This window comes from Culex pipiens, chromosome 2, assembly GCF_016801865.2.
Source record: "Culex pipiens pallens isolate TS chromosome 2, TS_CPP_V2, whole genome shotgun sequence".
In the NCBI taxonomy this organism is placed as follows: domain Eukaryota; kingdom Metazoa; phylum Arthropoda; class Insecta; order Diptera; family Culicidae; genus Culex; species Culex pipiens.
In genome coordinates this window covers 37437334-37462260 of record NC_068938.1, presented here as the reverse complement: position 1 = coordinate 37462260, position 24927 = coordinate 37437334, and the positions used below count along the sequence as shown (strand labels likewise).

At 41.7% G+C, this 24927-nt stretch overlaps 2 protein-coding genes across 3 annotated transcripts; one reads left to right on the top strand and one right to left on the bottom strand.

Annotated features, from left to right (window-relative positions):
• Window positions 1-463: 463 nt before the first annotated feature.
• On the top strand, window positions 464-19176 carry LOC120412828 (phospholipase A2 group XV-like). Of its 2 annotated transcripts, XM_052709065.1 has the most exons (6): window positions 465-680; window positions 848-1222; window positions 1283-1682; window positions 1741-1863; window positions 1937-2175; window positions 19153-19176. In XM_052709065.1, exons 1-5 carry the CDS (start codon window positions 518-520, stop codon window positions 2166-2168), a joined length of 1293 nt encoding a protein of 430 aa, XP_052565025.1. In that variant the 5' UTR covers window positions 465-517; the 3' UTR covers window positions 2169-2175; window positions 19153-19176. The 2 variants fall into 2 exon arrangements, with proteins under 2 accessions (XP_039429368.1, XP_052565025.1); XM_039573434.2 differs by lacking the exon at window positions 19153-19176 and having other exon boundaries at window positions 464-680; window positions 1937-2230.
• Window positions 5000-24894, bottom strand: LOC120412829 (ras-related and estrogen-regulated growth inhibitor-like protein). The gene is made up of 5 exons (XM_039573436.2): window positions 24449-24894; window positions 13218-13332; window positions 8725-9038; window positions 6011-6179; window positions 5000-5928 (listed from the first exon to the last, which is right to left on the bottom strand). Exons 2-5 carry the CDS (start codon window positions 13291-13293, stop codon window positions 5798-5800), a joined length of 690 nt encoding a protein of 229 aa, XP_039429370.1. The 5' UTR covers window positions 13294-13332; window positions 24449-24894; the 3' UTR covers window positions 5000-5797.
• Window positions 24895-24927: the final 33 nt, after the last annotated feature.

Here is a 24927-nt window from a genome sequence, read left to right as displayed (position 1 = left end):
CTGTGTTTCTACGCATAATTGTCCCGTGGGTCCCTATTCGCCTATATGTCCCTAATCACCCCGGTTAACATTTTATCACCATAATTTGTAATCCTCTTGCAGGTAAACAAGTAAACAAGATAAAATGCTTCGTAAAACTCATGATTTCGTGATAGAAAAAACTTGGTGGGACAATTATGCGTAGAAGTTCAACGATGGGACAAACAGACTTGGTGTTGTTTTCAATGATTTTCCGAACAAAGTACTTTATTTTATTTGTTTTTCTAAAAGTATACGTAAAACTAAACTTAAATATGATAAAAAGTCAGAATCGTCAAAAAATGACATGAGACAATTATGCGTAGAACGGCAGTATACCGAAAAAAAATGCCTTAACGTGCCTGACGAAAAACTTTAGTACTCCTTTCACCAAAGAAAAAGTCTAAAGATTCTTTCAAACCTACGCCATAATGAACTAATTTTGTTTTGCTTAGCTCTTTTTAGATGATATTACCATTGCAAGCTAGATTATTACAACATGAAGCTGCTTTTAGTCCTGTTTTTTTGCCAACTATCGGCCCCCATCTCGAAGGCCAGTTTGTACGGTTTCGGCAAAGTTCCCTATATAGACGGCATCGAAAGTAAACTTCGCCGTCACGAGCCTCCGGATCCGGCCAAGCAACTTTCTCCAGTTATTCTCGGTAGGTGTCAATTACGACTTTCATCAGACGATTATACCGATCGCCCGAGTTACGTGCAAAACAAAATGGAGTATTTTTTGAGCTACAAAAGAGCAGTTACTCGTGATGTTATATATTGTTTGGAGTTATATGATTCGATAATCTTTGTATTCTGATTCTTCTTACAGTCCCTGGAGACGGAGGTAGCCAAATCGAGGCCAAACTAGACGTGCAGAATGCAGCCCATTCGTACTGCGCCAAGAAAACGGATGACTTCTTCAATATCTGGTTGAACCGCGAGTATTTGGTTCCATTTGCCATCGACTGTTTGGTGTCTCATTTGCGTTTGGTGTACTACAACGATACACGAAAGACTGTCAATTCAGACGGAGTTACGACCCGTGTTCCAGGATGGGGCAACACTTCGTCCGTTGAATGGATTGATCCAACCCAAGGTGCCGACGGTGCGTACTTTGTCAATTTGGCCAATGCCCTTGTTAGAAACGGTTACAAGCGTGGAGTTTCATTGTTTGGAGCTCCGTATGACTTCAGGAAGGGTCCTAGTAAGTAAAATGGAGTTGGAATTGTTGGTAGATTTAACAAGATTTGATTTAAATTTCCAGATGAAGATGCTGAGTTCAGAAACCAATTAAAAGAATTAGTTGAGCAGGTTTTTGCCAGTAACAACAAAACTGCAGTAACTTTAATCGTTCACGGAGCTGGAGGTCCAAAGTTGTTGCATTTCCTCCAGGAGCAATCTCAAGAATGGAAGGACAAACATGTGAAGCGAATGGTCTCCCTGAACGGAGCTTGGGGTGGAACTGTGCAATCGATCGAAACCTACACTGTGGGAGATGATTTCGGTTTGCCGTACATCGAACCAAGTTCCATCGGAAACATGGAGAAGACGTATCCGTCGTTGGCCAGAATGATGCCAAGCCCACTTTTCTGGAAGCCTCACTCGGTGTTGGCAAAAACACGCAATCGTGTCTACACGCTGGAAAATGTTCGCCAGTTTTTCAAGTAAGTTACAAACCATCCTCTTACTATCTCATAACAGTTACGCAAACTTTTGTTCCAGCGATCTCGACTTTTTGGAAGGCTGGGAAATGTACCAGGACGCAATGCCTTACGTGCTAAACTTTTCCGCACCCGGAGTGGAGGTACACTGTATTTATGGCAGCAAAGTTGAAACGGTGGAGAGGTAAGATTCGAGAGGAGGATTCGAGTTTTGAAAAAGATCACAAGTGTTGAAAGTTTTTTTTTTCTACATTTAGCCTCAATTTTAACAACACCGATGATATCACCGGGACACCGATTTATGAAACCGGCGACGGCGACGGAACTGTCAACAAACGCTCCCTGGAGGCATGCAAGCACTGGGCAGGAGAGCAAAAGAAGCCGGTTGTCGTGAAGAGTTATGCCGGCAATGACCACATGGGAATATTAGCTAATCTTACCGTGCTCGATGATATTGTCCTGCTGCTGTTGCACGATTTGGACCAGTGAGGCTTCTGTAAGTTTCCTTTTTTTTGGTTATGAGATTTATGTTGAAAGTTTTTTTTAAGGTGTTATACAATCAAAACGAAGGCATCCCTTTTTTTGCGTATCTTGTTTTAATTCATCATCACTTTGTTAAAGTTAACTATTTTCCATAAAATTTGCATTAATCATGGATCGATTATTAAGAGGAGCCGGTACAGCCGAGGCGATTAAATGCTACCGTTTAAAATGTGACCTTTATGAGGTTTTGCATTTTCTCTTTTATAAGAAAAAAAAACTAACAAGAAAATGTCAATCGTTGTGCAATATAATACCACCGTTTTTTTTATTTGCTCAGACATTGCGGGTGTTGCGTAAATTGAGGTCATGTATTGTTTTTATTTTTATTAAAAAGGAAACATTTGAGTGCTTTGTAATCTTTTTTTAATTCCTTTTATAATTTCCCCTTGCAAATTCTGCAAATTATAAGCCATAATATCAACATATCAGTAAAAAAAATAACATGCTAAAAATGATTATCAGTACAGATTTGAATGTTTTGAAGACTAGGTTTTCGCGTGTTCTGAGCTCAACCAAAAAGGTTTGTCAACCTAAAATACATTGCAACGTGGATTAATCTGAGCTCTCGAAAATAAACTCGCATTCACAGAGTATCGCCGCAACCAATCTGCTGGAAATAACCACAAACTGTCATATAATTACACTTCCAAGAATGAACGTCCCATGCATCTCAACGGATTCGTAATTGAAAGCATATAAATTGTTTGACTGTCGATGTTACAAGTGTCGCTATGGTTAAACCATTGCAGCTTTGGTCGTTCTATTTTTGGAAAGCCGCTTTTTCGGATGGTCAAATATGCCAAAAACCTTTAAATGTCACTTGTAAAAGAGGACAGTATTAACTTTTTTTGTTACTTAAAATGATAATTAAAAAGAGTCTATTTTTGTCATGTTAAGCAGGCTTACCGGGCTTAATTTTTTGAGGGAATAATTGAAAGGAAACAAGCAAAATATATCTTATTTTCTCTTACTGTATTTAGTAAAGCTGTGATATTGTAGAATTAATAATGCAATTTTTTTTCAGTTTAATTTCGTTTATTGATGCTCTCAAATGAGAATATACTCAAAACGTTTAAGGTGACTTAATCTTAGTAATACATTGTACAATATAAATATTTCTAACGACGAACAGTAATAATTGTTATAGCTTAGTTACCCTACCTCACTGTGCTCCATTAGGCTCAATCGATTCGATTCAATAGGAATATCTCAATTTTATATTGTTTTTGGTATAAAATCCAAGTTTGCTTGATATTTTGTGTCTAAAGTGTCATATGGTAGGATTAGCTTGATTTATTTTTGCTGGATTATTTGGGAGTTACTTCTTCTTTACATCGTAGGCTATATTTTGTTTATCTTTTGTGAGTTTCTTGAGCTGCTGTAATTGATAAGTTATGGTTTATGACAAAAATGTGTTTTATTTGGCCTGGTCTTCATTTTTTACATTTAATGTCATTTGCGAGAATATCAATAGGAACGAAGAAAATTGTAAACCAAAAGTAAATAAATTTTGAAAACCATCTACAACAGACAAAGTTGATTACAATATTTTTTTTTCTAATCAAAACTAGTGGTATTCACAGCCATATTTGATAATTATGCCGAATTTGTTAACTGGTAATACGTAGAAAGCACTGTTCATCAAAAAACGAAAGCAAAATTTAATTTGTATTCAAAGGAAGTAGTTTGTATTCAATTTTTTGCCGTTGACAGCTTGCGTACAACCCGAGACCACCGACGGCGGCTGCAGGCTATTGCGCACCATATGTTGGGTGTAACATTCCTCCGAACAGGTGGCCACCCTTGCAATGAGTTGATTTCCACAAGTACGTCACCTATAGGTTGTGGTCGTCAAAGTTTTGTGAAATATTTTACGATTTGCTGGAGTCCAGAACCGGATATTTTTAGCACTCAAATCTCTCAACTGCAGACTAACAATAGACGTTGCTGCACAAAAAGATGTCGTTTTCCAATGACGTCAAATGTTTTGGAGATTCCCACGCGGAACGATCTGGTCGTTTGGAAAAAGTCGTCCTCAGCTGCTGAGTGGTTGTTGCATCACATTGGTTACATGTATCGATGACATTTAAGTCGATTAAAGAATGAAATGTTTATCCTTCTTTAAAAAGTTACTGAAAAGGTATTCAAATTATATGCGTTGCTTTTGACAATATATGTGTGTCAAAACAAATTGTTATTTGTTCGAGAAATGTTAGAAAATGTAAACACCGTGAGACTCCATCGAATCAACTAGAAAAAGTTCACAGAGTGGAGTCGCACGGTTACTCACAGATGCAAAAATCCAGGAAGATAAAAAAGCAGCGTTAATTCCATTCACGTCCCATTAACTGGAAAGTGAACACTCGAATTCGTGTTCCATCGCATCAATATGGTGATCACGCCATTCCGATTTTGCGGAAATACCCAGCTCCAGCAATAATGAAAATGGAAATTTGATCCGCAGAAACGTACGCGTGTGTGTATGTGAAATATCAATACCGCGCCATTGATGTCGGAAAATTTTCCGAAACAATCGACCACTGATGAGAGTTGGTGGCGATGCTCGAGAGTTGGCACAAAAGTGTGCTGCGTGTGAGGGGGTGGTTACGGTTGGACACGTGCAATCAAAACATCATTCAATTCCGGTGGGGGGATGAATGAAGAAATCGAATGAATGAGAGGCCTGGCTTACTCGTTTGAAACGTGAGTTTTTGAATTTTATAATTTTTGATCCGATTATCTTTAATCTGGGAAGTTATAGGAGGACTAGTTAAAACAGGTGCTCTTCACGTGTACTTTTCGCAGAAAAACACGCTGTCAGTGCGGATATCTTTCGCTACATTGCGCTAACATATCGCCATCGTTGTTATCCCGTGGAAAATTTTCCCTCATCGTTAGTAGCGATTAAGTCGACATATGTGTACACGTGGTCCACGGAATAATAATTAGGACAGTGGAAAAGTCCCAACGCGTTCGACCGGGGGCTGTTGTGCGCCTTACGTATTGTCCTTGTAGGTTTTCACGACTTATTTCTGAGCGTTTCTTAATTACAAGAGATGTCACAAAGGATTGAGTTACACTACATGTAAATGCTCACCCGGGATCACCTTATCTAAAACGATAAAGTGATGGGCTGTTTGCATTGGAAATTATCGGCCTTTAAGTGCACAGAGTTGTATCAGTGAGTTTGGACTAGTTTGGTGGGGTATGCTACGAAATGTGTACGGTTAGTGTGTGTTAAGTATGCCCTGCACGCTTGGCTCGTAGTGTATACAGAAAGCTAAATTTAAATCACATTTTTGTTTAATCCCGCGCGACGTTAGCCCCAAGACGCGTGTCTTGTACGCCGAAATTCCTCCGTCCAACGCCAAGATACCGACCACTGTCAGTCAATGGAGAGTGCGTGTGTGTATAAACCACATTCTAAGGCTAGACCTAATACTAAATACTGTACACTCTGCTCTGCTACGGAGTACATCGCACCGGCTTGGAGTCGGATTCCGCGGAATCCCAAAACAGCAAAACAAACCACCGCCTTATGCAGTGTCCTCGGCCGTCGTTGTCGTCGATGTCGGTCATAGCGAGGCCGTGTGGTGCATTGGACGTCGCTTCAACTTGTGCAGTTCGCCCTTGTGGCAGGGCACAACCGTACCGCTGACTGTCGTGGCCGCCGACTGCCGGGTTCCGTTGTTGCCGATGAGGGTACCTGTTTAGACGGAGGAGAAAAAGAGTTGATCGAGAACGTTAATCATCTGTAACGACTGTTAGTCAGGTTAACCGAATCTTACCGAACATTTTGCTAACGGAGAACTTTCGCGGTTTGACGGGTCGAGCGCGAGACTCGGCCAGCAACCGCTCAAAGGCTTTATAAAGTGAGGGTGAGTTGTCTGCGACGGACACTTCGCAAAAGCCGATGGCGTGGGACGCCGCCAGGGTGGCTCCTTCCGTTTCCTGGACCTGGAAGAAACGAGAATAAGTGTTGTTAATATCAAGCTGTTGGAGGTATTCAAAATAACGGAAGAAGAAGAAATGACTTTCGATATAAAAGTGCTTCAGTCGATTTACCGATCATTGGTATCTGCAAATGCAGAAAAGTGCGCACCATCTCCGGGGACATGAGCTGCGTGAAAAGCCGGCCGATATTGGCACATTTTGATTACAAAATATTCCACGACGAAGAGGCAAGTGCAACCTTATCCGGTGCAAGTTCATTCATTCTTGGCTATACGGAGGGGAACTGCGCATCCAATATCAGGATACAGGAAGGCAACCTTTGAAGTATGATGCATCTCATCTTCCTCCTGCTGATGCATGTAGAATTCAAGATTACCACTATGGACACAGTGCTAAAAATAGCTTGTCGCATCCAAGCCTCAAAAAGTTGGCCGGTAAATGACTTCAGGGTATGTGGCTGGGCTCAACCATCAATCGGAGCGCTACTATTATACAGAACTGAGGTGCAGAGAGCTAATGGATAAAATGTAGTTTTGCGAAAGGTAGCTAGCATGACATTCCGACGAACGGACGAGAGCTAGCTATCGTTAAGCCAATACTAATTGCAAACCACATCAGCCATAATACTTTCGGTATGTGGGTCACACCGTTTGCTGGCCAAATCCGAAATGTCCACTTTCCTGAGTAGAACCAGCCCAGAGTCATCATGAGGGCAATAATAATTAATTCCGATCAGCGGCAGGCAAATGCAAATGGTACGGAATTCTCTGGGTTTTCAACTCTATAATATTCTTGAAATTTGTTTAATTTCAGTTTTAAATAGCTGCTTTTTGATATAGAAATTGTGAAAAAGCGTCAAAATGGATATAAAAAATTTCACAAGAAAACTCTTGAAAACTTATTTTTTTATGCAATTTATCATATCATATAAATCAATTTAAATTCTTTTAAGAGATCTAAAATTGATTGAAAAAAGATTTATTTGAAATTTACGTTGACATGGTTTTTTTTGTTTGATAAAAGCAGCACAACTTGTCAATCTGTACAGTGTACACATAAAAATTGGCTAATTCGTTAGCCAATCATCCATCAAATTGTGACTTTTAATCCGTCTCGAAAACTGTTCGTTATGCATGTTACGTACGTGACAAGTTTAACTTAAACTAAAGACCTAAAAAAATGTAATATACAGGATTGGCTTAAATTTTAAACTATTTTCTCGCTAAAAACTGTTTTACCTGATAATTTAAGTGTTTTGAACGTGAGATAAAGTTTCGCAAAAATCTATTTCGCAATCGAAATCATTATAAACCTGACTTTCTAGAGAATCGCTCAGTACCAGACCCCAATATCCACGTACACCAACTATCATCACACTAAAGTGCTGAAAACCCCGTTTTCGAGCAAATAGTCGGAAAATCCCCGCAAGCGCACGCTCGCCAGACATCATCGTCCGCGGTAACTTTAGTGGGCATGACTTAGTTGACCTAAAAAACACGCGCTATTTTGCGTGTAGTTTTTCATTGCCGCCTCTTGACTAAGACGAGACAAGCCATTTGTACTGTGGCGGCGGCCACTGTGTGCGGCATCTGGCAGGTTCAATATATGTTTGCTACACACAGCCACTTGCTGGTAGGGTTAGTGCCAGCCGATCAGTTTTTCCCTAATTAATTGCCCCCATCAACACAGTGAGATATCAATGGCGGCGGCGTCTTTCGGCGTCGGCCTAGAAACTTGAAAATTGAGGCAGCACGCTTGGCATGATGGATGGTCGCGATTGCACACTCGCGGCGATGAGTCTACGGGGTAATTGTGTTTTTTGGGGAGGAAATTTGCCTTTTCCGTGACCGCACCGGATTAGGTCGGCTCCAGGGAGGATTTTCCACGCACTAGGCCAACGGTGATGGTGTAATCCCTCTGGTGTTGTTGGGCAAGGTGGCGCCAACAAACCTGCTTGGGGATCAGGGCAGTACATCGAAGCTCATTACAGACATGTGTGTGCAATGGCATGCGTGCAACAAACATCAACATCCGATATTGCAGGGTGTCAAGTTGAGGGAAAGTTTGGAAAACTTGTAAATTTCTGAGAATTTCTTTACTTTTACTTGAGTTTCTAGAAGTTGTAGTTTCTAGAAGTTGTAACTAGTTTAACCATTCTCTAAATTCGAGAAAATACTAAACATCGCCCAAGTCAACACCACGCCTAGCTGGTCAATACTGACTCGATTAAATCCGTGGTGCAATTCCGAAATGCCAGCGTGTTTCACATTCTAGCAGACTTTTGTCGAAATTATTGCAATTTTGTAGACAAATTTAACATTCTATCGGTTCGTTGATGAGGAAATCAAATTTCAAGTGAAATTTCACCTGTAACACATTGTAGAGCAAGAGTGCAACATCTGGATGTGCTCGGCTGAAGGTTGCCCAATATTATGTTTTCGCGGTAAAGCACTTTACCGAAGGTGATTTCACCTCGAATCTCGTTAATTTCATTGCAGCGAATCCCAAATGGGCACGCTGCAAGATAAGACGCATAACCTTCACTCACCTCTCTCAAGTGGTCCAGGTCGGCCTTGTTCCCGATCAGATAGGCCGAGGGCGAGTTCTGCAGCTGGCGCAGCTCGGCCAGTGACCGCTGGGCGTACTCGTAGCTCGTTCGGTCTGTAATGCTGTAAACGACGAGGCACGCGTCCGCCCACTGGATCTGCTCCACGGGGAAATCATCACCATTCTCCGCCGAGATGTCCACAATCTCCACGTCCAGCACGCCGCTGTCCAGCGTGACTGTTTGCTTGTACAGCAGGTCCGTGTTGGACCGGTACTCGCCGATGAACCTCCGCGTCAGGTATCGCACTGTGAGGGCTGTTGAAGAGGGAGAGAGAGAGAGGGGGGGAAATTGGGATGAAATTCAGTGGAAATTGGGGGGCTGAAGAGTCAAGAGGGTATGAAGTTTGTAAAAACAGTACCCTTGTCAGTGCCACGAACCGACTTGCTGTCCTTCGGACGTCGCGGTGCCACCTGTGTAATCCCATAACCCAGTGAATGAGCGGGGTGTCTCCCCCTCGGGGAAGGTCCCACTCAATCGTGTGTTTGTTGTGATAGCTATCAAACAGGCAAACAACCCTTTCCTGTACGGCTGTACTAATGGCAGCTTTCCAAACAAGCTAATTTTCCCTGTCTCGGATTGCGGGAAAACGCTTCAATTGCATACACACTCCAACCGGATTTAGGACAAACTTTTCTGCGTGTTCATCATCGTAATGAAGGCTAGAGTAGATCAATCTGTGGCCTGCGTGATGCACGTGGCTAAGATTTCAGTCCCAAGAGATTACATCGAAGGTCGATGCTATTTAATACAAGCGGAATGTATTCAAGTCTGGTGACCTAGACCAAGCAATTTTATCTCTCAATTTTAATCATCACAAATTGCTCGTTTGAAGGTCTCCCAGCCCAAACGTGAGTGACCTCATCGAGACCCGTTTTCCCGCGGGCCACGCGTACCTACCATCGCATATCAGCGCACTGAAATCTGCTCATTACTCACGGTAAATATCATTTCGGCACGGGAAAACGGTGACTCAGTGCGGGGCCATCGCACGGAGCGGCAAAAATGCGAAAAATCTGGGTCAAAGACTAATATGCGGTGCCGGGGCCATCCAGCCGGGTTTTGGGAGGAAATTCACCCACCATGGTCACGACACCATCCGTCATGACCAGTGGGGAGGGCAACCACCGAGTCGGTGGAGAGCTGACCGTTTAAATTCCAGTGCCGCTGGGCACCATAAATTGCCACTCCACGACAAGGCCGGTGACAGCTTTGAGACAGAATCCACCTATTGGGGTGGGAAACTTTGTGGTTTTTTATGAGTTCAAAGTTCAAAGTATCATGCGTCTCCTTCAGTTTGACTTCATGAAGCTCATTTTATGGAGACGCACGGTGATTTGATTTTAGATCTTATTGAACTCGTTTTAAAAACGTGGCACTAAAAATTGCAAAGCGAGTCAGTAGTTAGTTCGGTAAATCATCTGTCAAAATCTAATCAAAATTTGTTTCCTACATCACAAATCAAATAGTTGAAAAACCGGTGAAATCTTCCGAATTCGAGAAAAATGTTAGTGTTTTTTTTTTAATTAATTCCAGTGCAAGCGTGCTCAATCCAATTAAAATACTGTGAACAATACTCTTCACTGACATTTAAACAAACAAAAGAAAGGTATTACTCGAGAAGAAGGTGTGTCCACTGCAAACACACATACAAAGCACACCATTTTCCATCTCAGTGCACACACCCCCAGTCAGTATATCACTTTAGTGTCAATCAAGTGTGTGTGTGCCACCAGTGAAAGACGTCGACTCAATTGTCACTCCTTCAACCGCCGATAGGGTGTCTCAGACGTGGACATCCGGTCGTCGTCAACAGCGACGGCATCCTACGTGTGACACAGTTTGTCCCAAACACACGCTCTCATCCCTCCCGCGGGGGGGGATTCGTTGCCAAGAGCTTGGGAAGTCAGCTGAAGCTGTACTTCCAATAGGGATGCTGCTATTGGTAAACAAGACTTCTTGTACACTGGGCACAATCGGCTCGCTTGATTGAATGTCTAAATCAGGAAAAATGACTTCTCACCAAAGTGTTACAATTGTCAACAGGGGGACGCCTGCATGTTGATGCCGAGTTCGTGAAAGTAAACAGTATTGCAAGGGGAAACTGTAAACAATGGAAAATAGCTTTGGTCTAAAATTATTGACCTGTTTTATTAGAGGTACTCTTCATTAACAGATGAGCAGCTAGGCGTCTCCACCAAAATTTAAATTGGATAAAGTTTATGAAAAAAAGTCAGGGTAAAAAATCGAAAAGATTTCTAGACACAATGTCACCTACATTTTGCAAATAGTTGCAACAGGAAGTCCCGAACTGAACCGTAAACACCAGCGTTTAATGGCGCTAAACAAAACCATCTGCTTTCTAGCTCGTGCATCAAGTTCAACCGTTCTTCCTCAATTTCGCAAAATCTCAGGGTTAAACACGCAGTTTCATTGATGTAGCTCCAGAAATACATCGAGCCGATCGCCGTGTTTCCATTCACAAACAAAACTCGCCTGAGTCACACAACGTCCATCATCGAGCACATTCGTCATTCAACCATTCCTGGCTACTGGCGCGAAGATCAGTTTTGGCCAGGTGTCCGCTTTGTTTGGACAGTTTTTCGAGCGCCAAGTGCGCGCACACGTCAAAAGGCCGCACCAGCGTGCTATGGAACTGACCACACCGGAACGACCGATCTCTGGGATCGGTGCCAAAGTGCGTCCGTGCCATCGCACTTTGGCAAATGAAAATGTTTATTTTGGCTCCGAGTCTCGGGTGCAAATGTTGATGGTTTTTCTCCAACCATCCCAGCGGTAGCAGAAACCGCGCGAAAATTCCTTCTCTTGACACGGCGTGGGTACTTATTTTGGTCTGATTGATCGGCATCGACCTCTTCATTGGCAAGTCCGAGAGACTGCTTGCCCCGTGGAAAATCCCGGTTGGTTTAAATATAGTACGGCACAGGTGCCATGCGGTTTGATTGGAGTTCCAAATGATGCCCGCTTTGTTTTGAGCCCTGTCATTTTCCTTCCTCACTTGCGGGAAAACTTGGCCCAGTGCAAGCAATGAGTGAAATCATCACTTGACGGAACTTTAGACCGTATTTTCATTTCGCTCTGTGTGTGTTTGTTTTTGTTGGCGCGATGGTGAAAGATCAAATTTCATGGTACCTTAAGTGCTAAATGTGGCAAAAAAGTTTTCAAGCGTGTTGATTGAGCAGAGATCATCAAAGGACAAGCTATGACGAATTTATGCAGCGAGATGGGATTACTTCCGGTTTTTAGAAAAGTTAAAAAAAAAAAACTCTTATTGAAACCCGTCTTTCCGTCACCAGTGAGTGTAATGCTCGTTCCAGCAATTTATTTATGGAAGAAGGCGTATTTGTCTGATTGCAGTTATTTTTGCATTCCGTCTTCTATATCATCGACATCTCGAACCATTGTCCGGTGTCCACGCACCGGTATCGGAACGTGCCCTGGCCCAAGATCGGTATGCAGCAGCTCCCACGCATCCTGGTTCATTGTACCAAGCCCCGCATTCAACCGGAGCTGTCAGTAACGATTCCGGAGTTCATAGCACTTTCGGCTACACCAAAGGGTCAATTTTGCTTTTAACCTGGGTGCACCTGGGTATTTTACACCTGTTTGCGCAAAGTGACAGCGGTTTTAGAGCTAATAAATATGCTTCTTCACCGTAAACCACCCCCAAGAGTTGGTGGGCACGCAACATTGTTGGTTCACCGCATCGATACTGCGGAATAATCGACGCTCACACAGCCGGTCCATTATTATATGGAACGAGATTGGCAGTGGTTGATAATTCCGACCTGAACAGGAATGGGGGGGTGGAGTTCACCAACCTCCAATTATCAAAAGTTCCACGGCGCAAATTTATGTGCGTTGTAGCGCTGGTGTCGATTTCCGGGGAAATTGTAATGAACGTGTCAAACCGGGCTGGCGATAATTTTTGGGCACAATGAACTTGCACGAATTGGCGAAGCTGTTGCAATCGCTTAACGAGATTATAGGAGGAAAATTCGAAAGAAAATGGGTGTAACCTGCCATGTTGTGAGACTTCCAACACTGCAAAATTTGGAAGCCCTGTCCGTTTGAATTTGAACAGCCACAAATCTTCTTTATTTTGAAAAATGATGTCCAAGCGCGTGCGAACGCTGCCACGCCATAAGTCCAAAACAATTTCCGTGAATCACCTTCGCGTAAAATTGCACGTTTTGTAATTGGTGTAAACAGTAAGGGGCCACACCCCCGCGGCCACACGCAGATTAACACGTGTGTAGGCTTGGCCGCGGAACGTGCCAAATCCCCTTGTACTCTCGCCACGAGATTCACCTGCCAATGTCCGATCGTAAAACGGCGGAGATTTACGGGCACGTCCGATGAATCATTCTGTGTATTTTAAGGACTGACTTGCGTCGAACTTTGACAGCTCTTACCTGATTTGCCAACGTTCATGTTCCCGAGGACCGCTATCCGTACCCGGGGTACGTTCGTTTTCTCCTCCGTCTTCATGGCGGATTCCTTGGGGGTGGATCTGCTGCGGAACGATATCTGGAACAACGAGAATGAGAGAAAAAAAGGTACAGAGTTAAAATCAATCGTAACGAGTGCAGCAGCATTCCGATTGCTGGAATCGGTTAACTAACGATGGCCAAGAGCTAATCCTGGTCAGCGAACAACGTCACGTATCGACACGTGTGTCAACATTGGCTCCCCTTTTGCCCATTGAATGGAGCTACTCCATTCAGATGACGGGTTGTGTGTTTGCTTTGTCGACTTTTTAGTCAGTTCTGACTATTATGTATAAACGAGGTAACACCAATAAAATCCAAATTCTTCCTCTCCAACGATTCTATCCCACACAATTGCTCAGATGTCAATAAAAGTGACACGTTTTTGCTGTGGCAGCTCTTGGGCTGGATAATCCAGAAACAAAATAAAATAAAGAGAATCCCAAAGACACTATGCTTCCGACGAAACCCAAGAGCGCCAAAGGAGAGAACGGGCCACGTGTGTCAACATAGTGGTGCCTCGTGGATATCGGTTGCTGGTGGGTTAGCCAGTCAGCTAACCACTGCTGCTGCCAGTATCTGTGCAGGACTGGGAAGCATGCTGCTGTCCGTTAAGTGGCTTAACCGAATCACGTGGCGATGGACAACGGATTGAACGTTGGTCAGGAGGGGTTTAAGAGGCAAGGTCTTTTAAGATGAGGTGGTAGCATGTGTGTGACATTGAGTAATGCTGGATTACATGGTTGTTTTGCAGAAGGATGCATGTATTGCAATCTTGGAAAGTGTTGGATAAAAAATGGTGATTACATGATATCAATTTAGACGACAGCTGAAAATCTTAGGTTTCAGTAGCAAAAACGTGCCTTTCAGAATCTCTAAGAGAAGATTTCCTCGTGCTCAGAGTTATCTGTTATTGCCAGAGATTCTGTCTCGAAGCACGTGTTTCATCCACTCCATCTTCTAATGATAACGTCATCGTTGATCGGGTTGCGTTTCCAAGAACGTCAGCCCACCCACCATTTGGAACCTAATTCAAGGTGAAAGGCTAAGATTTCAGATTGCTACGCACTCATGAATATATGAGATGATTAGTTACAGAAACAAAAAGCTACCCAAGCTGAAGATTTTCCCACGAACCCCATGAGCCTTTTCTCAGAACCCACTGGCATGCATGACGTCGTAAAACAGCTGAGCTATGATGACGATATCATGGTGGGACTTTTGGCTTTCTTGAGATTTGTTGACTTTTGCTGGAATTTATCAACTCCCACATTTGATGCTGTTTTAGAGCAGCTCCCAGGCAAACGCTGCGCTTTGTCCAACTCAAACTGGGTCAAATAATTAATTCGCGGTGAAACGAGCTCGATACTAACCACATCTTAAAATCTCCTGTTTATAAACAGTGTCTCAAACTTGTTTTCCTTTAGGGGAAGCTCACTTCTCCTCGAAGGAAATAAAAAATAGGGGAAAACAGCCTGAAGTGGCAACTAGCTTTCAACCAGAACCTCGTCAAACTGCTTACAGATTTTACTCTCAGTTTTTTTGAGTCTGAACACACACACCCCCTTATAACTTTGGGTAAGTCAGTATCCGGTGGTGATTTGTGCGAGTCAAGTGAATGGAATGCGAATGGAATCTCGCGCACTCGCTCCCCCCAAGTTGGTTGAGGGTTTTCGCAACTTTTATTTACCTAACCTTTAAGATTCCCCTCTGGCGCGCCACTCGAAGAGAGGAAAATCTTCGCCCATTCGGTGATTTTCCACCCCCCCAATGAGAGTAGACACAGACAGTGTGGAAGTAGATCTTGTCAAGTCATTGAGCCGGCCACAAGTGGCCACCACTGATCATTCTCTGTTTACAAACATCTTAAGGTCCGGCGGCGGCGTGGCGACCGTTGAAATGTTACAAAGACTACGGTCAACTGTTGGGTAATTCCACACGAGCAGTTTTTTGAAATTTATTGCTGCACGCACTTTTAATATTGAATTGAGAGAAAACCTTTTTCGAGCAGCTCTCGAACTACCCCGAGCTACATAACTCGTCCACTAATGGTAGCTAGCTCGTTAGTCCAAATGAAAATTGATCGAAATTCCGCTCGCGTCGGAGATTTTCCAGGCGTGAAAATTTACCACGCGCTGCGTGTATCAACACTTTGCGTCGATTCCGGAAAATGGAGTGCGGGTAAAAACCCGTCCAACACTTTGCTGCAACAGCCGAGAAGAGGTCGCTCGAACCTTGGCAAACCTTGAACTCTACTTTACATCGACTTTTAATGGCCATATAGATGTCATGCTGCATAACAACAACTTTGCCTAATGGCATACGAGCATAACATTATGGGTTTTTTTTCTGTATAATCAGAACACGTTTTATACATCCATACATCCGACATTGAAATTCTTTGAAATACTCCTTTTAATATTGAGTTTTCCTGCGACCTTTATTGATAAATTATGTTGAAGGAATTGAAAAAATAACAAAAACAAGCTACCAAATTTGACAAGTCCCAAACCAATTATAGTTTAAATATTAGTTCTGGCTACACTGTCAAATGATGTTATCACCTGAAATTAAATTTCTAGAAATTTTCAAGTGCAGTTGTCGCAAATTTTGATGAAAATAATTTCCATAACTACTAATTTGTTGAGCTCTAGAAAAACCATTCTTAATGTGACTTATTAACATTATTTGCATTTCTACCAATAATGTAAAACTATTATGATCGTGCTGAGATGACAATGACTGTGGCAAAAGCAAAACTGACACAAATTTCATGATAATCTTATAAAAAGCAGCTGAATCGGATATGTCAGTTGGAGAATCATTGACGCCGACAAACTTGGTGATGTAAACATTTTGTACACGACTTTGCGGATTTTTTTCGCAAACAAATTTTCCTCCTTTTTTCCAAACAAAAAAAAAATTAAACCACAAACACAAACTGGGGAGGGGGATGAGCGCAAATATTTTGGGTGTTGTATATATATTTTCAGCCTAAAAACAAACGCGCTCGCGGGGAGAAAATGGGAAAACAAAGATTAACTCTTAAAAATACTTTCAACGAGTCAGACTTTACCGAGCACCTACTCGATTGGCCTATTTTTACCTTGATTGAGAGGATATTTTCTGCGGGGGGTTGAGAATTTTATGTTATCGAAAGTATCGGGAAAGGGAGTAGATGAACTTTGCTTTGCTAATTATAACAGCATGTTGTGATGGGGTTATTTCCAGTTGGTCTAGAATCGTTACATAACAACTGCGACCCACCTCGTTGTTTGGAAAGCTAATAATTTTGAAAACATCCGGTCCTAAAACAGATCAGCTGAAATTGAAATTCCTCAGCATTTCCCACGCTTTCCTGTAAGGCTTATACGCACCTCGGAAAAAATAACATTGAATTTCTGATCTAGTGGGGAACGCATTAAAACTTTATGGTCAAACTGCATACCCTTCTCTAGAGACAGTGTTGACAGGAGTCATTTATTTTTTCCTCAGTACAGCTGTTCTCAGCTGTAGGGTTGACGGTTCTTTAGTTGGTCAACTATTGAAAAAAAAAATGAATTTATCAGCTATGTTAAAATTATTAGTATCAAAAAAATATTTCAACAATGCTTTGAACATAAATTTATGGATTCATTGTGCTAAAAATCTTTGCAGTTCCCCTAAATTTAAGTGTGTGAATTTTCCAGCTTTTCACACACACTCACACCCTGTCACCAGCACGCGCACATATGTGAATGAATTTATTTTAATGGCGTCCATTTGTCATCACACGCTCTGTTTCGGCGCTTGCTGGCAACACTGTTGCGAACCGGCTTAGGGCAGTGAGGTACGAAAGTTACGATTTGCTACGCTCGAAATGGTCTATCGGTGAGCTTCGATTTTAGGGTAATTTTTCTACCGGGGCGGTCGTCGACGGTTTGGTGTCGCCACATGGCTGTCCTCTGTGGGACTGGCGCCAACGGATTTGCGCGTTCGAAATAGTCGCGCGCGCAATAAAATCGTGCGTGACACGTAAATTTCGTGTTTCGTCACCACCAGTTTGCGGTTGGATGGGGTAGATTAATGAAGTTTGTGAATGCGTTTTTATTAGGTGGCTTGATTTACGTTTTGTTCATGCGAGATTTACATAATAATTACATTTTGAGGAATTTTCCAATATTGAATTAAAAGTTGAGAGCAAATACCCTTGACTGAAATTATGCATTTCTAGGTAAAAGCCAACAGGTGTTTTCCACGAGATAATCAAAATTAACTGAAAAATATATTGCAACATCAAACGAGATACTTTGTAACATATCCTTCATCCGTCACGGCAACACAATACCGCGGAAAACCGACAGGGGCATGGCCGCAGCCCTGCACAAGCCAAGAAATTCCGGGAAAATTCTATTTTATTCTCATTATTGTTGGCTCCCTCTTTAGGCGAGACCAAAGCCGTTTTTTTCCTACGCGGCCCACATCAATTCAAGGCTCCCGAGGTTGAGCCCACGTTGAAAACCTTCCCACCAGCCATGCCATTGACACACATCGTATCAAAATTGAATAAAATGAAATTAATGGCTTTTGAAGCGGCTGGGTTTACCTTCGCCGATGGCGTGTTCCCGGTTTTTTGCAATTATTTTCTAGAAGAGCCACCTGATTCTTCGTGAATTAAAAATGTAATGAAAATTTGCAGCTCTGAAGAACTTTTCTGGTTCTGGCTACGTTGTTTGCAATTACCTGTTCAAGTACGCATTATGAGACAAAATTCCCAAAAGGCATTTAATTGAATCATCGAAGGGAAATTTCGCAGAAAACAGATTTTAATAATCAAACTCGACCCAACATTCCGGGGCTTCCAGCCCGGCAGAGCTGCCAGTCCAGTTTAGATAAACAACTTTTTTTTTCGCTGGATGAAACTTTGGTTTGGTTCGTTTTCCATCTGCCACAATCACGAGTTGGTTGCAAAATTCCACCTGGTGATTTAAAATGGTTGTGAAAAAGTTAACAAGCACACACAGTAAAAAACAGTGGTGAAAACAGATGATTTAAAAATTTAAAATACCTTCATTTGTATGTAATTTTATTTTAAAAAAAAGAAAAATTCCAGTTACACATAAAAGATGTAAATTAACATACCTTCAAGGTGAAGTTAAACATGACTTGTAATCGGTCTGACATAGGCGAGCTTGAATAAACAACATACCAAATTTTCCCAACATTTTCACCGTGCCCCCCCTCTGACCTGCCACGAAAATTTGTTTTTCAACTTTAACCACCGTCAATTTGTTGCGTCTGTCGGTTGGTACGGAGTTCAGTTCAAGTTGAAATAATTTTCCCTTGCAACATCGCCCGGCTAGAGATTTGCTGATCCAGCACCACCCTTGAAAAGTGTGATTGCGTTATGCCCCGGGTGAACTTTTTTACGGTTTCTCATCTACTTTATCGGTTCGTGTTGCTTCACCAGCCGGGCCCCTCCGGGGGAGTTGCCAACCAGACCTGGATTATTCCGACATTTATCATCCGTGATTTGTCTTATGGGTGGGGGGTGGATCTGTTGGGATAGTCCCAAACGGACTGGATCTGGTCTAATCCGGCCGGGTAAATTTGATTTTTATGTAGCTGGCATTCATCAATGAAAGCCGTATTTATTTTTTATGAGCTAAGAAAATGGAAATGTATTTGGAGATTACTTTTGTGAGCTCGGTTTTTAAAGTAATTATATTTAATTTTAAAAAGTGAAAATTCCTATTCAAATTTCTCATGTCCACCCACCTCAAGTCCAAAGTTTTTACAGTAAATGCATTTCAGCCATTTACTTCCCACAGTTACACAATAAATAAAATTTAATGCTTATACTTTCCTCTTACTTTTATAGCACGCATTACAAAAGCCATCAAAAAGTCTCCCGGTAACACAGCCAGAGAAAGAAATTTTCCCGATAGGACCAAAGAAAAACTTCGGACCAAGATTTTGCCTCCCATCCAACAAACAGGCAAAGTGACTGGCGGAAAAAAGGAAAAGCGAGCATTAACAAATGCTTTTATGTGTATTATATTCCCGCTCGATCTGTGCTGGCGTTGCTACGCAAAATTAGGGTAAGGTGGGCTGTTTTTGACATCAATTTTCAGTTTAAAATATGAAGGATCTTAAGAAATGTCTTAATTTTCACTTTTTTTTAATTCTCAAGGATCAAAACTAGACATATTACCTTAAAGAAGGTAAGACTTTCCTCGACTTCGATTTGCATTTCTTTTTTTCACAATTGCGCAAAGAAAATCGAAATCACTCGAAAGCCGGGAAGCTGAACGATTTAATTGCGATTCAATGTTACACAGAGCAACGCGATTCGCGATTTGTTTCCATTTATTCCGTTCGCGCTTTCCTCCAATCAAGCACATCCCGACTGTTGATTCGAGCATGAACCAGAAGCCGGTGCGAATTAATTTTCCCCCTCGCTGGCTCTTTGTTGATTCTTGCTTCCTTTATTTAAGACTGCAAATCTACGACTTTGTTTGCAAACATTTTCACTCGGCTCAACTTTTGTTTGTATCTTTAATTTATACTTTTGCTCTGAAGGCCATTCTTTTGAATTTATGTGTCATACTGCTTCTTTGCCAATTGTATTTTTAACAATTTCACAAGAGATTTCCACGCTTCAAATCAAATCGCTCTCATAGAGAAATTGTGTTCGTTTCAGCAAATTGTGTACCTAAGCTTGTTATGAACTGACTAATGCACATTTCGCACTAAATGCGCAGTTCAATTCGAGTGCCACCTGGAGCGCGTTACAGGAAATGCTTACTTGGCCCAATGTCAGTCGAACGCTACGTGTGTGGTACTAATGAAGTTGTCATGTACGACCAGCCGTTAAACAAGTTTTTCTTTTCCCCCGAGCCACCCTTAGCAGAAGGGGGATGCTGCGAGAGTACATAAGTGGATTTTCACGGAATTGGAATATTGAATCATGACGAGATCCATTGAAATCGGGGCAATGGAAATTGTTGACAAAGCGAAATCGTGTGTGCATTTGAAAAGAGGGGTTTGTGTAAAGTTTGAACTTATAAGCAACATCAGAAATTGACATGGAAAAGGTGATTATTTGTACTGAAAAATTGATACCTTATTTTTTATATTTGGAACCAAATAGAAATAAAAAAGAAATGATTTTGCATTTTTATTCAAATTGCGTTGGTTGGTTGAAAATTTTACTAAGACTGGCCTTTTTTTCCAAAGTTAAGGATGTCACTTTTATCAACTTTCATTCAACAAAAAAAAAAGTTACTTCTTTTGCTTTTCTAAAGCTTTGTTCTTTATTTTTCAGGAAGTATTTATTGAGTTTGAACATGACTTATTGTTATGTTTCCAACAAGGGACAACATGACATCTATTGTATTTTTTGTCACTTATTATCAATTTAGAACGATTGCGGAGAACAGCGTCGAACTAAAATTCATTCACAGAAAAAAATGATGGTAATAATCATCAGGAAATGGTGACAGATTTTGTGTCAAAACAGTGTAGTATTACATCAGGAATTGGTGAATTTTCATCAGTTTGTGGTAAATTTTCATCAGATTCACATTTTTACACATTTTTTGAGTAATATTACTGAAAAAGAGGTAATTTCAAAATTCAACTTTAATTTGCTGTGATCATAAAATTCATCCTAAAAAAATGTTTCAAATCTAAGCTAGTGCACAGTATTAAGTCTCTACAAAATGAAAGTCCATAAATCAATAGCTGCTTAACCTTTCCCTCAAACAGAAGAAAAACAGTCAGTGGCACTGCCGTGACAGTCACGAAATTTTAACGATTTGTTTTTTTTTTTTGCATTCAGCAAATTTTATCTGACCTCGTTCCCAAACCATCAAATCCTCAAATATTGGCGCTCGACTAATAAACTGTGACCGCGGGTAATTAGTGTTTTAGCTTAGTGACTTCAGTTGTAAATTTCGAACAATGTACGAGCGGTGCGCCACGGATGACGGATGGTCATTTCCGAGGGTGGGTTGAAAAAAAAACATTCCGGAAGTTCGAACGGGTTCAAGGATTTTCCTCGATAATTTCAACATTTCAAAAGGTTAATGCATTCCGAAAAGTTAGCTCCATTTGGGGTTCATCCTTCTTAGCGCAAGAATTTTCCGACGAGTTTTCCCTCTCAGCAATGGCATTTCACACTGCAGTGCCGTTGTCACTCGGAAAGTGTTTTCTTTGCCACCGGGTGAAAACATGTTGATTTTCTCGATTTTCCTCGGCTGCTCTTTGTGTGTCTTTCGCATTCCTCTGGGGAACGACTTTTTTTGTCTCCTCTCCCATGCGATCGTAGTTTTCCCTCTCGAAGTTGGTTGCATTCCTTTCGTTTGAGACTGTGTGTGAGCAGTGGTTTTAATTAGATTTTCACACGACGAAATGCTGGTATGGGTGCGCGTTCTGATGTTTTCCGACCTCCTCGCGCACTTACCTGAAGCGCTACAGAGCACGTTTTTCTTTGCTTTTGCGTGAAAGAAGTGGAGATCATAAAAGTGGAACGTTTTTTTCCCTCTCATTTTCCTACGATTTTCCTCAGCTACTTACACATCTTTGGAGGATGGGTACGTCGAACACAGATGCAATCTTTGCCTTTCCCAGTCGAAATGGAATGCAGAGATTTACGCGGTTGGTTGTTTATCTTCGAAAGTGTTTCTTTTTCCTTGCTGAGACATTAAACACTGCTGCTTCTGACTGCTTTGGAATGCCAAGTTTGATGTGGGTAGGCAATGTCAATATTTTTAGTTTTAATTAGAGAACCCAGTTCGGCTGTTATGCAGCTCAGAGCATTCTGCAACAACAACCGCAAAGGTCACACGTCAAGTCTGGTGTGCGACACGTGCAGCTCGGTTGAACCGGGTTTCCCGGGGAGATAATCTTTGCCAGGCTACGCAGGATATCCGCCTGCGTTCGCTCTCTCGGGATAAATCTGTCCATGAATGGGGTAAACTTGTGGGAAAAGGTTACAAACCTCATTATCTCTGGATCGAGTGTGCACGTGGCGACACGAGTGAGATGGCGTTTCGCGTGCGATTAAATGGCCAATTTTCACCGCAAGAGGTCGGGAGGGAATTCGTAGAAGTCCTGGTTCACTTTCACTGGAAGAACGATTCCTTGCTCTGTGGCTTTTTAGAAGACACGAGCTTAGGAAAGTTGTTTTTGTTCTATTGAAGCAGAATAATTTCAACTTCCAATCATATAGGTCGGTAACTTCTCGATTCTCATAATTGTAATCAGAATACAATCCAATCCATAATCAACCCTCATTTATGTTTCATTCCACACAAATCACGCCTCCTAAATGTCCCTCAAATTCCCCTCAACAATAAAGCTTGTCTCGGTGGAGTCGCTGGTAGGCAGTTGGACTCACAATCCAAAGGTCGTTAGTTCGAATCCCGGGGTGGATGGAGAGGTTTACAATTGCTTCAACAATCAAGCCTTTGGACAACTAGTTTCGAGTAGGAATCTCGCTATCGGGAACGCCAAGGCAATGCAACAATATAACCATTCGTAACAAAGAAAGTGGAAGCATTCCACAATCTTCCCGGTTTGTTCGCAAAGACCCATCGTTAGCGACTCACCAGAGATCAAAGAATCGTTGATGGACGCTGCTGCATACGTTCCTCAAACCGTGAAAGCCGCTGATGGCAAGAAGTTTGCGCGCTGACGCAAGTCCTGTCTGCTTTCGTAAGGTAGACTAGGGAGGCTTAGTCGTTTAAGCTAGTGGCTCACTTGAGTTTAAGCAATTTAGTGTTAAATTTGTTTACTCATTTTTAGTTTATTTTGATGAAGGAAATTAACAAGTTCGACTAGATTTTGTCCTTACAATCAAGTCACAATTTTAGGCACAGTAGAAAGATTTTTTTTTTTGCTTTTTAGAAAGATTTATATATCCTAGCCCGGGTCAAAATAAAAAAAAAAGTTGCTCAGATCAAAAAGTATCTGAGATTGCCCGAAAAAATACTAATAATTGTGCCTGTATTTTTTTTTCATAAGATCTTGGAATTGTTGTCTCTTAGCTGAAAATCATCAAAACATATCAAAATTGGTCATCCTGGAAAGTAAACAAAGTATAAGGAAAATTTCACTAAAATTACATATTGTTGTCTAGGAGACTAAAACTTTTTGAATATCGATTATATTGTGAGGGTACTAAAACTTTTTGTAAATCGATTATTTTGTGAAATAGCCCTTATTTTAAATCTGTTTTTTTATGTGTCTAGATTTTAAGTCAAAATTAGTCTTTCATAATAGCATAATAAAAAAAACTATGAAGACCTAAGAATCAAGATATTCAAAATCGATCGCAACTGAATTCGGTTCAGACAAAAAAAATATTTTTTTTTGTATTTTTTTAGATTATTCCGTTGTTTTAAGAGATTTGTATACAAATCCATCGATTGCTCAATTATCCCAAACCCCTCCTACTAGGCCCGACTGCCAAATCATCTGAGACATCCATCATTTAGCTTGAACGATCCTTTCAACTTGGAACAGCTTCAACGGTGCGTGTCGAACACCGGTATCTCGCGCAGCGACCATTGACGAACTTCCATTCATGAGTTTAAACTTGTAGACTTTTTGATGCTGTCTTCGCAGAAGCGCTGCGCTGGATGATTTTACCTTTCTCAGTATTTGGGGTGCAATTTCTCAGCAGCGCTTGGGATCAGAATTTTTCAAGCTTTTTTTATTCTTTAACAAATCATTTCAAATTTTAGAGAAGTAAACTCCAACCCTCCCTCAAATCAAATCGTGAATACAAAGATATAACTCAATTCAAAGCTATTTCGAGTGAAACAGACCTCAAACATTCCAATGCGGTACCCAAGTTCTGCCATCAAGGATGAACAAACAAGTAATGCACGCGTGGGAGTGCCAAAATTGATAGTACAACCAATGCAATGGGTACCGAGTCCACGTAATACTTGTGATACTGCATAGTGGGTGTTAAGCTTTCCCACCCACTCGCCTAGCACGGCGGATTGCTATAAGATTCTTTGTTGTGCGATTCTTTGGGGGTGCTATCACAGATAGCTACCCCACTCTGTGTGGGACGGACACTGATATTTAACAGCATTCCAGCAGAACTCTGGTGCTGGAGTGTGTGGGAATGCTTGCAAATGTCGAACCGTCCAAACATTTACCTTGACTTTGTGGGGTCCTGCTCCGAGAAGAATGGAATTCGATATCCACTTGATTGATGAAGCTCGAGGCTTGCTCACAAACACTTTAGGCTTTACAGTCCTTTTTGATTGTTTTTTTTATAGCTTTGTTCAATTTATTCACTTCACGTAATTGTTTTCAACACCCTTCAATTCCACACTTATCTTCAGCAATTCACTGCATTCCTCGCAGTATTGTCCATCATGGTGTCGGTTATCCTCGAAATCTGCGACTGCACCAGATACCACCAACTTGTTGCGCACAAAACCCCGTCCACCGAAATGTTGACTCACTTATCTCGGCCACAACAAACACTGCTGCTGCTGCCCTGTTGTCGTCCCTTACAAACGAATCGAGACGTAGAGCGTTGATGGGGTGTACACCGGAAAAGCTTCTTCAACAGACTGAAACCAGTTCAGCCGACGGCCGGGCATATATATTGCGTGTGAGGAAATCGGTG

Coding starts and splice junctions, on each gene's coding strand:
- LOC120412828 (XM_052709065.1), top strand. CDS start 518: ATGAAGCTGCTTTTAGTCCTGTTTTTTTGCCAACTATCGGCCCCCATC. Junction 681..847: donor ACTTTCTCCAGTTATTCTCG/GTAGGTGTCAAT, acceptor TTCTTCTTACAG/TCCCTGGAGACGGAGGTAGC. Junction 1,223..1,282: donor TGACTTCAGGAAGGGTCCTA/GTAAGTAAAATG, acceptor TTAAATTTCCAG/ATGAAGATGCTGAGTTCAGA.
- LOC120412829 (XM_039573436.2), bottom strand. CDS start 13,293: ATGAAGACGGAGGAGAAAACGAACGTACCCCGGGTACGGATAGCGGTC. Junction 9,039..13,217: donor CATGAACGTTGGCAAATCAG/GTAAGAGCTGTC, acceptor CCTCTTCAACAG/CCCTCACAGTGCGATACCTG. Junction 5,929..6,010: donor CTCCGTTAGCAAAATGTTCG/GTAAGATTCGGT, acceptor CCGTCTAAACAG/GTACCCTCATCGGCAACAAC.